This window comes from Mya arenaria, chromosome 4 (genome assembly GCF_026914265.1).
Source record: "Mya arenaria isolate MELC-2E11 chromosome 4, ASM2691426v1".
In the NCBI taxonomy this organism is placed as follows: domain Eukaryota; kingdom Metazoa; phylum Mollusca; class Bivalvia; order Myida; family Myidae; genus Mya; species Mya arenaria.
Genome location: NC_069125.1, coordinates 11,738,198 through 11,751,684, shown reverse-complemented (window position 1 = coordinate 11,751,684; position 13,487 = coordinate 11,738,198). Strand labels below are relative to the sequence as shown.

The 13,487-nt window shown below is 33.7% G+C and overlaps 1 protein-coding gene across 2 annotated transcripts; it reads left to right on the top strand.

Moving 5' to 3' along the window:
* The first annotated feature begins 1,420 nt into the window (after positions 1–1,420).
* Positions 1,421–12,167, top strand: LOC128230106 (uncharacterized). 2 transcript variants are annotated; one of them, XM_052942121.1, is made up of 3 exons: positions 1,421–1,486; positions 1,662–2,681; positions 10,585–12,167. In XM_052942121.1, exons 2-3 carry the CDS (start codon positions 1,669–1,671, stop codon positions 10,823–10,825), a joined length of 1,254 nt encoding a protein of 417 aa, XP_052798081.1. In that variant the 5' UTR covers positions 1,421–1,486; positions 1,662–1,668; the 3' UTR covers positions 10,826–12,167. The 2 variants fall into 2 exon arrangements, with proteins under 2 accessions (XP_052798081.1, XP_052798080.1); XM_052942120.1 differs by having other exon boundaries at positions 1,460–2,681.
* The last annotated feature ends 1,320 nt before the right edge of the window (positions 12,168–13,487 follow it).

Sequence of the window (13,487 nt, the reverse complement as noted above, 5' to 3'; positions counted from 1 at the left end):
CACCATAACACGAACACTGCAGTAAGATTACTGAGCTTCGATGGAGAAACGATGGTAACAGGTTGAACAACTTGTGGTCCGTGATAGTCTTTATTTGGCTTCGCACATTATTGAATCTCATTAAAGATCCTGCTAATTTTATATTATATTTTACCATGCAACAGATGTGAGTTAATGTACCCTTAAAATCAGCATCATGCTGCATTTTATTTGCATACTTCTTGTCGTTTCATCAGAGTCAAAGTTTAGCCTGAAAGTTTTTGAAAAGATTGCATAACTGTATTGAAGTCAATCACCATCACTATTTCACTATTTCAACGATAAGTTAAGTGTTTCATCACAGGTCTATGTAAATAACTGCGGTGTACACATCAAGAAAGGATCAGGGAGTTAGCAGTAATTCAAGGGTAAAGGCACAATCTTACGGGCACAAATTTCGTCGGGCTCCCCTTCCCCTTGATCTGGGGAAGAAGTTTCAGAAATAATTAATGAATGCGTCCAAACTTTTAGCGTGTTTGACTGTTTAGAATGAAATAAGTAAAGATGAACAGTTTGATTTTGTGATAATGCCGACTGGTGGGTGGTCAAGCTAATCTTGTTTAAATCTGTATTCAGATGATGGTGATGACCCCGCATTTATTCAACAGATGATCTGAAAAAAGAGGTTTAAATGACTTTGCAAAATGAATTTCTAATTGGTAAAATATCATTAGAATTAAACTGTTGATAGTTTCAAGTCACTAATATATATAATCGTAGGGGTGTTTTGTCTTTGATTTCATTTGGAAAACGAACACTTTTTCAGGACACAGTTTTGAGACAATGGATACATTTGGTCATAATAGTTTTGTCGAGGTTAATGCACCGTATGGATTCTTCAATATTTATGCTACAGAAACAAGCTCAGTAGCAAAAAGTTTTAACATAAACACGGTTCAGTGGCACTGGGTAAACGCCAAAGACATAGAAGATAAAATCACAAACAAGAAACAAGAAGAACATCACAAAACTCCACAAACAGCGCACAGTGCATACATACAATATATATATAAATGGTTATTACATGTTTTAGGCCAATGACAAAGTTTCTATTTCACTTATCGCGTTTGAGATTTTTCAACAACCTTCAATATATGCTGCATTGAGCGCGAGGGCTTATTTGATACATTTTGAAAACAAATGCCGAAAGCTTTCAATGAGATTCATTTTCAAGTAATATCAAGTCACTGCAGCCGGTTAAAAAACATTCGCATATTATCTGGTCTGTGCAACTAAGTAATATACACACTTTTTTGTTCAGTTTCCTCATGTAAAACACATGTAAAGCAATTGTATGGATTCAATTCGTCGCGTACAGTAGATTGTACCTAGGCCTAGAGCTGCTGAACTTGACTGTTGGATCGTAACAGCTTAGCCGTCTCTGCGCTTAAGTATCGGAGAGGAGATGATGATGGTCTTCGGGCCCGACAGGTTCAGTGTCTCTTGTGTAAGTGTAAGCTTGATATGTAAAAAGGAATTTTACTTGGAGTTTACCTATTTATTTAATTAAATAAAGAATAAAATTAAAATAAATGTCAAAATAAAATATCACGGAATATAATCGGAAACAGTTTATACAGTGAGAGTTTCTGCTTAGTTTTAAAATGTGAATTTAATTTTAGTTCAAAAATGAACCCAGTGAAAATATGTGTGTGTGTATTTTCCCTTTTGCTGGGAGCGGGTGTCAATAGCACACAATGGCTGCAGGACACAAGCGACGAGTGGATCCACATCCGTACGCGCCTTTTGTACCCGTCAAGTTTTGCGAACGTCCGAGTCAACGTGCACGGGGAGCGGGAGCTCCGCATCTCGCACGAGAAGGTGCTTGTTCTCGAGACGTTTCTGCCGAGCGGTTACTCGCCAAAATTTGACATGGCCTTCCGGCAGGTGACGGACGGACGCCGGATTTTGCAGGCCGTTTTTCAGGGAGATATACTTAAAGAGTGTGATTTTACCTCAGATTCAAATATCTTGCTAGATTTTGTATCAAACTTTGTAACTTTGGCACCGGAGTCTAGCGATTTTGGAGATGTCTTCTCCGCGGCATCGTTAACAAATATCACAGCAACGAATGCATCACTAGCGTATATGTCGTTTAATAGTCTATTGCAATTGAAGGAACTAGCCGATCTGACAGATATAAGATCCCTTCGACGAAAATGTCGCAGGTTTTTAAAACTTGCCTCTGCAACTGCAAAAAAAGAAGCAAAATATGGGAAATTTACAGATATTTACGATGAAGTTCTCCAAATAATTGACCCTGAAACTTTGAAAAATAACGACACACTTGATACACAGCTAGACGAATCTGAAAACTCAGAAACGGTAAATGGCTCGTCTTATAGTGAAACATTTTCCCGAGAGCATAATATAAAGAGGCGGTCGACGGCACCGCTAGAACTCAAACACCGTTCCAAGCGGGGCACGTTCGATATGAGCAGCGTGCTAATTTTCCCGGGTACAAAATGGTGCGGGAAGGGCGACCTGGCCAGCTGCTATGATGACCTGGGTCCGGACATGGAGTTGGATATGTGCTGCAGGGACCACGACTGTTGCCCCTACGTGATCCCGCCCTTTACCTCCAGGTTCAACCTCTTCAACTACCGCTTCCACTCCCTGCTCCACTGCGACTGTGATCAGAGGTAACCAACAACATTTTTAAACATGCAAATTATACTCCACTTTGAACGTGTAAGAATAATAATTATTTTATTTCAAAATAAACACAAGAGAGCCGTTGTAATGCAGTGTTTTGGAAGGGTTTGGCGGTCAGAAACAAATTTTGCCAACATCTATCGATGATGATTATAACTACACTTTAAAATTAAATAATATTATTTTATTAGAGGTGTACCATACTGCGATCTCTATGTAGAAGAGCTGTGTCTTGACTGTCACCGGAATTGAGTTGAGTAAAGGCAAATTGAAACAAACTTTATAAGTGCTTCATTTGACATGCCGTTGATAAAATTGAGTTAACACCGAAATGCAATTAGTTGATGTGTCTTTGATTTTTTTTTATACAGGTATATTGAAAATAAATAAAATCGATTTTTAATCAGGATGTGAACATCTTTTTTAAAACAACAACAACCGTACAATACTGAATACTTATAAATTAAAACACAGTGAAAACATATAAGAAATGCATTAATGGGTAAATGTTGCAATATCTTACAATATTTTAAGACTATTCGAATTAATAAATGGCTGACAGCATGCAGCTGTTTGCATCTAGTGCATGAATTTCGTAGCAAAATACGCAGACTACATTGTAAGCATGGATACAGTCGGCAGATATTCTACATTCTCGGCTTTTTAACTTATACAGTTCACATCTCCATTACTGCCAAAATACCGAGTAGTTCACCATTCAAAGAAAACAAGGTGTGTTTGTATGCTTAAGACAACGGAATATGCTTTAATAGCTTGTTCACTATAAAGCAAGCGACAAAGATATTCCGTACAATATTAAAGTTCTGTTCATCAGTACAAAAATATATATTAATATATATGTCTATGTTTATAATTATAATTGTGCATCGTAATATTCTTAACATGTTACTGAATACTTCGAAACAATTTTTAATATGACTGGAGTTGATTGCTATATGCCTTAAATTACCGTGTGATCACCATAAAACCAAACACCACCTTATCCTTAATAGTGCCAGATGCTATTGAAATATTTTTCCAGTATATATCAAGTTATATACCACGTTCAATAAACATTCTTTATCCGTATCTGTATGAAATAGGTTTCATTAACAAGAGTTTTACAAAAACTTGATACTAATGTCACTTGATAATTTATTAACAAACATTTGACTGACACACAGCTATCTTTGTATTCACAATTGCTCGCAAATTACATAACCAAATGTGGCTCTACTTGGCGCTCTTTTAACTTCATTTTTTTACGACAAGAGCTCTCTACAACCTCTTCATTCCGACCAGCGCGGAACAATGATAAAATACTTGTAATTCTTTGATCCAAGAATAATGTCAATAAAACACTTGGTTATAAATACGACCTTTTCGCTTCACAAACCGCATGCATTACCACGGTGTGAGGCGGCATAAAAAGACCCGAAGTTCGACAAGCAATTAAAATAACATGATCAATACTTGAGCATTTTAAAAACCAATTGCGAACGAAAATATGCCAAATCTTCTGTTTAACTGTGTAGTAAGGATAAAACAAACATAAGAGGTTTAGTTGCATTTTGTTATTTTCACATAATTAATATTTTTGTTCATTTGTTTCGTCAAAATGTTATAATATATGGAGAAACGATTTCAATAAATTATTTTTAAATCAATAACATACCTTTGGAAGTTCGGATTTTTTTTATTTTGTTTAACAGCTGTATATGCATCATTTCTCTATACGTAAAGTATATACATGGCTTCGATTTTTTTGATTTTTTTTAAGTAAAACCAATCCCGCCCTCCCTTCCCCTTACTTTTAAAAAAAATGAGCATTCGAAACAATCGATTATTGTTTCATAACCTAAACGCCACTGTACTCAATAATCAGAGACTGAATTGTGGCCCAATACATTCTACAATATCTTAAGTTTCCAAATTTAATTTTCGCATTTTGGTTCTTCTCTTCATAAAATGACGTCTGAAACTATCATTAGTATAGTGCCATATTAGTATCGCACCTCACTCAAAACAATAACTGCAAGAACAAATTATGCAATTATCCATTATGCATTTTTTTACGATTGGTCATTAAAGTTAAGTAATGCGTTCTATTTAGTATGTCAAATTTGTGTGCGCAAAGCAATGCAACATATTAGAAAGTGTTAAATAGGCAATACATCTAATAAAGCCAAAGATAGACGTATTGCCTTAATTATTGGTATTATACATTTTAAAACAATCAGAATGGTTCTACAGGAAGGTACTTAGTTAGTGGAATGCAAACTTGTATGGAATTCGTTAAAGTACAACATATCTTACAAAGTCGGCAGTATAAACATTCAATATAGCTAAAATTAAGACATGTATACTTGTTTCTATTCCTGTGTCGTTGCAATATGAGTGAAACATGATCAATTAAAAAGACTAGTAATTGATGTTTTATTAAATGTTTATATATCGGTCGGAGCTGATTTCAGTAAAAACAGCTTACTTTAAGTAGCAAATCATCACTTGGCCTTGTTATATATCCTGGTATGCTAATATATATTAGGATTTTAATTGTGTAATTAATGGTAATTATTTGGTTTCTACGTTCTGTTGACTATGTTTATGCAATAAATGATCTATTGTACTAGCAGTTTTTTTTAACTAATTAAGTTGTTGAATCTTTAAGGGTAAAAGGATATTTGTTTGAGGTATTCAAAAAACTGCCATCAGCGTCTTTTTGCGCAGATTTATCTCAACTTTCATACTTTTCATCAAGTTAGACTGCGTGAACGTAATTCTCCTTTAATAGTCGATTTTTCTTTCCCATTATGTTTTACATTTCACACATCTTTTAGTTTGAAAAGAAATAAATTAACTCATTAAATGGTTTGAAATCTGACTATTAAAATCACTACACCGTTGGTTTTGTTTGATGTTTGAACCATGAAAAAAGCCAATCGTATATTTTGTGATTCATAAAGTTGATGTAAACTTTACAAAATAAAAAGCATTCCATAGAATATAGAAAAGCGGTTTGCTTCATTAAGCTATGATAGTTCAGTATGTCAATGCGCATTTATGTTTTGTCCAAGGTCAAAGTTACATTATGTACAGGGAAGTCGAACTAGTACGGATTGAAGGAAAACTGACACCATTTGAATGAAAAACGGGCATTTATTAAAATGCTATAATTGTTGATAAATTATTAAGAAGGTATTTTAGAAAAGTTTTCCGTTGCCAAAGAAGTTCACTAGATGTTAAGTGATTTTAAAAAAGGATGTTTTATTCAAGCTATAGTGAACAGAATACTTCTGAGTTTTTTTCTAACATTCGTCATAACGTTTATCATAACCATTGACTCATCAAAACAAAGAATTGATTTCATTTAATTATGCACCCATTCTTATGAAGCTTAAGTGTGTGATTTGGTTCCCCGCATGCAGTATATAATCTGCGATGAAACAGAGATCCAACATAAAACAGTTTGTTTATGTTGACCTTTACGTGAGCGATTGAACTCGTGTCTGATAAGCCCAACTTAGTGTTAATACAAAACTTTAAGCTAAACTGGGATTCGGATAATTTATGTCAATATTAACTGTTACATCATTTTCTCTGTCTGTGGTTGGTGCACTAACAATTGTCAAAAGCTGTGCAGTCTTACAATGCCTTACCTTGTCGTAGATGAACTCTTAAATAAGCGTCAGTTCATGCTGTTAAGCTTTAAATCTTGCACCACTCGAGCTTATTTAATGACAGTTTCTTTATAATTTGCATAACATCTTCTGTTATGACATTACACCAATGACGTGATATTATCTTACAATATGTACGAAACTATAAAATTCGTATTTTTTATTAATCGTGTTTTGAAGTGATTAGCATTTACAAGTAACAAAAATATATAGCAATAAAAGGATAAGATATTGTCATGGAATTACAAATGAAATTATCATGGTTATTGTCACTGTCTAGAAAGAAAAGTCATCGTTTTATGTATTCAAAAATGACGCAATAATGACAAATAACTATTCGGTGTCTGTTTTTCTGTACAGTTCTGCCCTGAGTTCATGCCAGCGAACAATCGCTCGCGTTAGCATACTGCTTTGTTTCGTTTCCCTGTTCCATCGTATAGTATATCGCGTATCGCATATACTGCAAACAAACAGAATATTGGTAGTTTTTGTCAGAACACAAAAATACTTCATTATAAATATCGCATTATTAACATTTCAATAGACATGAAATTATTCTTCACACTATGGGCACATTTCAATCTGCCTTTTCATGCAACATGTTAAAGTACAATGCCATTTTGACATCCGTCTAAAAAAGGGACTGGACTCCGAACGTATAAAATGTATTTTGGTTTGGCCTGATTTGTTCATTGAAATCGTGAAGCATAATTTAAACACAATTTAGTTTTCAATGCAAATCATTCAAGCTATTGGACGACCCTTGCAGTATAAAGGTTTGGCCCGACATCGTATTGTACTCCTATTTCCATTCAAAACTGTTATAATAAGGTGAACGACCTGGCCTCTTAAATCTGACACAAACTAATAAACCACCAAGATTAACAACTTATTATACACAATGTGTGTCTAATAAAATTAGGAAGCAATTCAGTTATGGTATCTGGTTTGTACGTTTGAACAGAATAGCGGCGGCTCAAACATGTGTTACAGAAGTACATCATTTTCTCCTCAAAAATGGTCCTTCATTATAAGCTTTTGCTACAAACAGATGGCTGAATTTGTTTTATAATGAGGTGAACTATGAGGATGTTATCCCATCTAACCTTGCGTACCGAGTACATGACTCCTACGTAACATCACTCGTGCTAAAGTAGGAGTGCCCAGTGCCCAGTCTCAAATATATTGTGACCGTCCATTTTCAATTGTTTACCTGTGAACACTAAATAGGAGACACAATTTCTACTCAACTTTTCCAAAATCATGTCAGATGTGTGTGTGTGTGTTTTTTTCATGTTAAGAGAAAAATCACCAAATATGATATTTCAAACCCGGTCAGAATGTTATGTTATTTCTGTACATATTTTATTTATAACCATGCACATGAACAAAATTATTATGTTCTGCAGTCAGTAACTGCGGGTTAACAAAACTATATTCACATCGTTCGCACTTCTTCTTCTGTCGTCACTGACTTCCTTAGAAACATCAGTTCATATTTATCTTCATTTTCCTGTAATTGAGTGCCGCTTTCATTAGACAACAGGGGGCTATTAGGCTTATACAAATCCCATTCCCTTTAATTCGGTCTCTTCTGTCTCCGTATATTTTACACGAACAGTTGCCACATTGCATTTCTAAGGTAATTGGTCTAATTGTTTGTTTGTTCACAGTACTAATAGAAGGAAAACGTTTGTAATCAGAGTTTTTACCATGGTTACTTATCTGATGAAACGCTGGATAATTCATATGCGATAGTGTCTCAATATTTTGTCTTGTCCTTCTATGTTGGTTTACGAAATGAATAGGATATGGATCGCGAATAAAATATTTGTATGAAACTACGAAGAAATTTTTTACGTTGAAAATCTTGAGTAATTCTATCTTTATACTTTATTAATTAATAAACTTAACCCAAGGTGTTGAGATGCGATGTCATATCATTCTGAAAGCAAACTTTTTTAACAGATAATGAACTTGAATATCAGAGGTATATTGTAACAGATAATGAACTTGAATATCAGAGGTATATTTTAACAGATAATGAACTTGAATATCAGAGGTATATTTTAACAGATAATGAACTTGAATATCAGAGGTATATTGTAACAGATAATGAACTTGAATATCAGATGTATATTGTAACAGATAATGAACTTGAATATCAGAGGTATATATTAACAGATAATGAACTTGAATATCAGAGGTATATTGTAACAGATAATGAACTTGAATATCAGAGGTATATTGTAACATATAATGAACTTGAATATCAGGGGTATATTGTAACAGATAATGAACTTGAATATCAGGGGTATATTGTAACAGATAATGAACTTGAATATCAGAGGTATATTGTAACAGATATTGAACTTGAATACCAGGGGTATATTGTAACAGATAATGAACTTGAATATCAGAGGTATATTGTAACAGATAATGAACTTGAATATCAGGGGTATATTGTAACAGATAATGAACTTGAATATCAGAGGTATATTGTAACAGATAATGAACTTGAATATCAGAGGTATATTGTAACAGATAATGAACTTGAATATCAGGGGTATATAGTAACAGATAATGAACTTGAATATCAGGGGTATATTTTAACAGATAATGAACTTGAATATCAGGGGTATATTTTAACAGATAATGAACTTGAATATCAGAGGTATATTGTAACAGATAACGAACTTGAATATCAGAGGTATATTGTAACAGATAATGAACTTGAATATCAGAGGTATATTGTAAAAGATTATGAATTTGAATATCAGAGGTATATTGTTGCAGATAATGAACGTGAATATCAGGGGTATATTGTAACAGATAATGAACTTGAATATCAAAGGTATATTGTTTTAGTGATAAACAAGACATGTTAAACAAAGCTGATTCACGATCTACCTTGGAATATTGAATTAAAATATAATTACATATTTTTAACGTTTAACCTTGACAAAAATACAAAATGGTGTAGAATATAGAGAAAATAATGGCATTGGTATACTTGGTAATATAATGAGCATAAGGAGCTTGTCCACGTGTATTCTATTTTTAGTACTTAAATATCCGTGCACGGATGAGATAATCAAATAACACATCTTCAATATTTTCAGAAATCAATTATTATTATATCAATTGCAGTAATCAAAGCTATCAGTTACTTTTTTAAAAAATGATACGAATTCGAATGGTATTGCAGAATAATTATTACACGAAATAAATTCAAAAAGAACCTCAAACTCGATTTATTTTATTTATAAGATTTCTTGGCAAACCCATTAAACTTGTTGTGCATCTACAGAGTTTATCTTCAACAGCTCAAGCTTACCGGTTTTATTCGAGTGAAAAAAAAATGAACAAGGTTCAAGAGTCAGTTGTTAAACAAGATCAAAAAGTCTAAAAAGTTATCTAGGAATAAAGCCAGAAACATCAGCATTGGCGTGTATTTATGCGAGGTCCCGGAGAGTTTACGAGCTCATATTTTTATGTCCCATAATCAACGTGTTACGTGATTCCAGTACACTTTAGTTGGATGTTTCGTGAAACATCGGCCTGGTTTTCACGTTCGATCTCGATATCACGAAAATGATGATATTTCTCTTGATATGGCACAATAAAAAATGAAATTATTCGCGAGCCAGGTGGGGCTTTATCATTGTTATCAGTGTTTCGATGAAACTAGATTTATGAAAGCGTCTGCAACGGAATGATTGCTAGGTCATCATGATTTTATCTGTTCATAAACATTTAAAACATAAAAGTTTACAAATAATATAATTTTAAAATAAGGAGTATAAAACAAGAAGAATTAGAGTAGTTGGTATTGTTTGATCATTTCGTATCATCATTTTCCAGCAAAAGATTCTATTCCATTACGTTGCTTAATTCTAAGAAGCTATACGTAAATAGTGATGTCGCACAAGGCACTACAATGCTGCAGAAATCGTGCAAGTACCTTTCCGAGACTATGTCCAGTAATGTTAGAAACACTTTACTGTGATTATGATGATAGCAAACTTGTACACAGCATAACAGGATGGTTTATCAACATGCACATGTATTTATATTAATATCTGACGGTCATGGCATCGATCATTGGCAGATATTTTAACGAATTTCATTTGATCTTCGTAACATGATTATAAAACTATTTTTGAAATCAATCAGAATTTGGTAAAAAGCTGAACTTTTCTGCCTTCAGGTTCCGAGGCTGTCTGCGGAGTTCCGTGTCCACGATGGCCAGCATAATAGGCAAGATTTACTTCAACATCCTTGGAAGCAAGTGTTTCCGGCTCATGGAGGCGAAAGTGTGTATGGAACGCTCCTGGTGGGGTCGCTGCCAGCGATACGAGAACCAAACGACCGCGGCTGTCGTAAACCAGGTCTCCTTTCTTGAGGACGACAGGCGCGCCGAAGCAGACAGCCATAACTCCAGCACGTGAACATCACAGATGATGGTTTAATTTCTTAGTTCTTTCAGATATTTTTTTTTACTTTGTGACTATTGCGAATTCCTTGGTTATTGATTAATCGGTTACTGGTGGACTGAGTTCTTTACGCAATATTTCATTGGTCATTTCACATTTTGCAATAATCTTTGGGATGAGGTCTGTTACAGCCATTTTACTTTAAGCGTCCTTTTAAGAGGGAAAGTTGGTAAAAGAATATCTTAACCACCGGTATATATAAAAATGATAGTTATGTTGGTATTGCGCAAGGCCTGTACCCCAAAATTATGTTAGGGCATATTATTTAATAGAAAAGTTTCCAGCCTATTGTTTATGTTTAATGATAACCAGTATACCAGTAGGTACTTGTATTGATGTCGGGTAAGGCATCTGAAGATTTCGTCAACCATCCTGTGCTTTGACGTGAATATTTCATAAGACAGCTTTTTCAAAGGAAAGTATAGTAACAATCGTGTCTGTTAAGAGTATTAGATCAAATGTGAGTATAATGCTCCAATATTGAAGTAATGAGCCGGTTATAACATTTGCCTTCTGTACATACTCATTGTCAAACAATTGTAGTATATGTTTTGCTGAATGTGTTTTTCTTACAATACGCCCTAGTTAAATTTCATTAAATAGAACTTCGGTTCATTTTGCATGTATATACGTTATAATGGAAAGGTGATGAAAATTTCTTGGAAAAGAACTGCAATCTATCGAGAACAAAAAGTATGCTGAACAGTGAAAATCAGTTAATTTGATCTTGGAAATGAACATTAAATTTATATAGAACTTACTTTTTATAAATGTTTCAATAACACACAATTGTACAATTAATTTAATCGATTGATTATAACGCGATTATATTAAGACGCTTTAAAGTCATTGTTAAGTGTTCATTCGCCTTTGCATTTTTGTTTTAACACCTGCCCTGCGAGTTGGTGATGTTTATCACTGTAAAGCAATAATTGAAATAAACGTTTTGTTCGATCAAACTATTAATTAATGTTAATTGAAATATTGTTTGGAACTTTTCATTATTTCTATTTTCCATTAAGTTCAAACAAAGATAATTTCTAAATCCTTTTCACCAGTATTAAAGTAAAACATGAACAATTGAAACGACTTCAGATATACGTTATAAGTTATTATTCATCACTATTTATTTCTATAAAACTTCATTTAGAAAATTGCCATGTAACGTTAATCATTCTTGTTATTTATTGCTGTGGAAGCACGGTCAGTGTAGCTGTTCTTTTGATGAGCCTTTCATTAACGGGTAAAACATGTGTTTGTAGTTTTTGTAAATTTTAAATCGTTAAAATAAATTATAAAGTATATTTTTGTTACACTTATGTTATAACTACGATTTGATGTTGTTGATGATGATGATGATGATGATGATGATGATGATGATGATGATGATGATGATGATGATGATGATGATGATGATGATGATGACGACGACGACGACGATGATGATGACGTTTTTGTTGGTATAATCGCTAAGCATTTAACGTAAGTTGACCTGAGTGACTGCAGCATTATTCCATTTTCTTCACAGATATAAATGGACAAACGATTTTCGTCTCCAAAAAAATGTCATCAAACTAGTGGGCAAAAGGGTTCGCGACCTTCTACACGAAGCTGCAGCAATCAATCACCGCAGTCACCAGACCGTACCCCGATAAAGAAGTTATTAATATTAACAGCATCGTATTCACATGACCATCGTGCCTAAAAAGAAATCAATCAATGCAATGACCATGATTGACACATAGGACGTGTGCTGGAATTAATTCGCTTCATTCTCTGTATTAACTCCCATTGAACAGAACTTGAACATGTGAAAAGGCTTTACAAAATAAAGTCGATCAATTTAAATTACAGTTAAAAGCTACTACAAATGATGGGTATTAGCCGACTGACAGAAACATACAACGAATGATCTGTACGGGTTATTCAGAGTAATGTGTTATGCCTCTTTTTATTTAATTCCATTCATATCTTTCTTAAACAAAAAGTAGGCCGAGGACATCGAAACCGAAACTTTAAAAGTGCAATTTTGCTGAAAATAATTAAGTGTCTCGCAAGATCGGTAGTCAAGTAGTTTAAATAAGAACCGGTAGTTTTTTTTTAAATATAGGCGATATATGCTTTTATATTGAATAAAGAATCAACGGAAAGTGAATTATAAAAAAACACAATATGTTTGATATTCCTATTCCACTGAATATCGCTTTAAACTCTTAGCGTGTTGAAGAAAATATTCCAGTTTGGCGTCTAAATGATACTTCAAAATATCATAATATGATTGTTCATTTGATTACGGAGTGTCTTTATTTGTAAATTTCAATAATCAAAACTTAGGTTATATTACATGCCAGAGGTGAGAAGTCCAACTCGACCTTAAAAGTGAAAAAAAACTAAAGGGCAAAGTTATGGAAGCAGATAAGACATATTTGTTTTCAGGCCTCGATTTGACGAGCAGGAACTCCCGGCCTGTAGCTGCTCCCCGAACACAGTAAGCAGGCTCTTTTACTCTCATTATGCTTTAAAATATAAGACAAACTCATATATGTGCAAATAGACTTACAATTTGTATTAAACTAAACTCACAATATAATTTGATACACCAGTTAAAGCAGTAAAA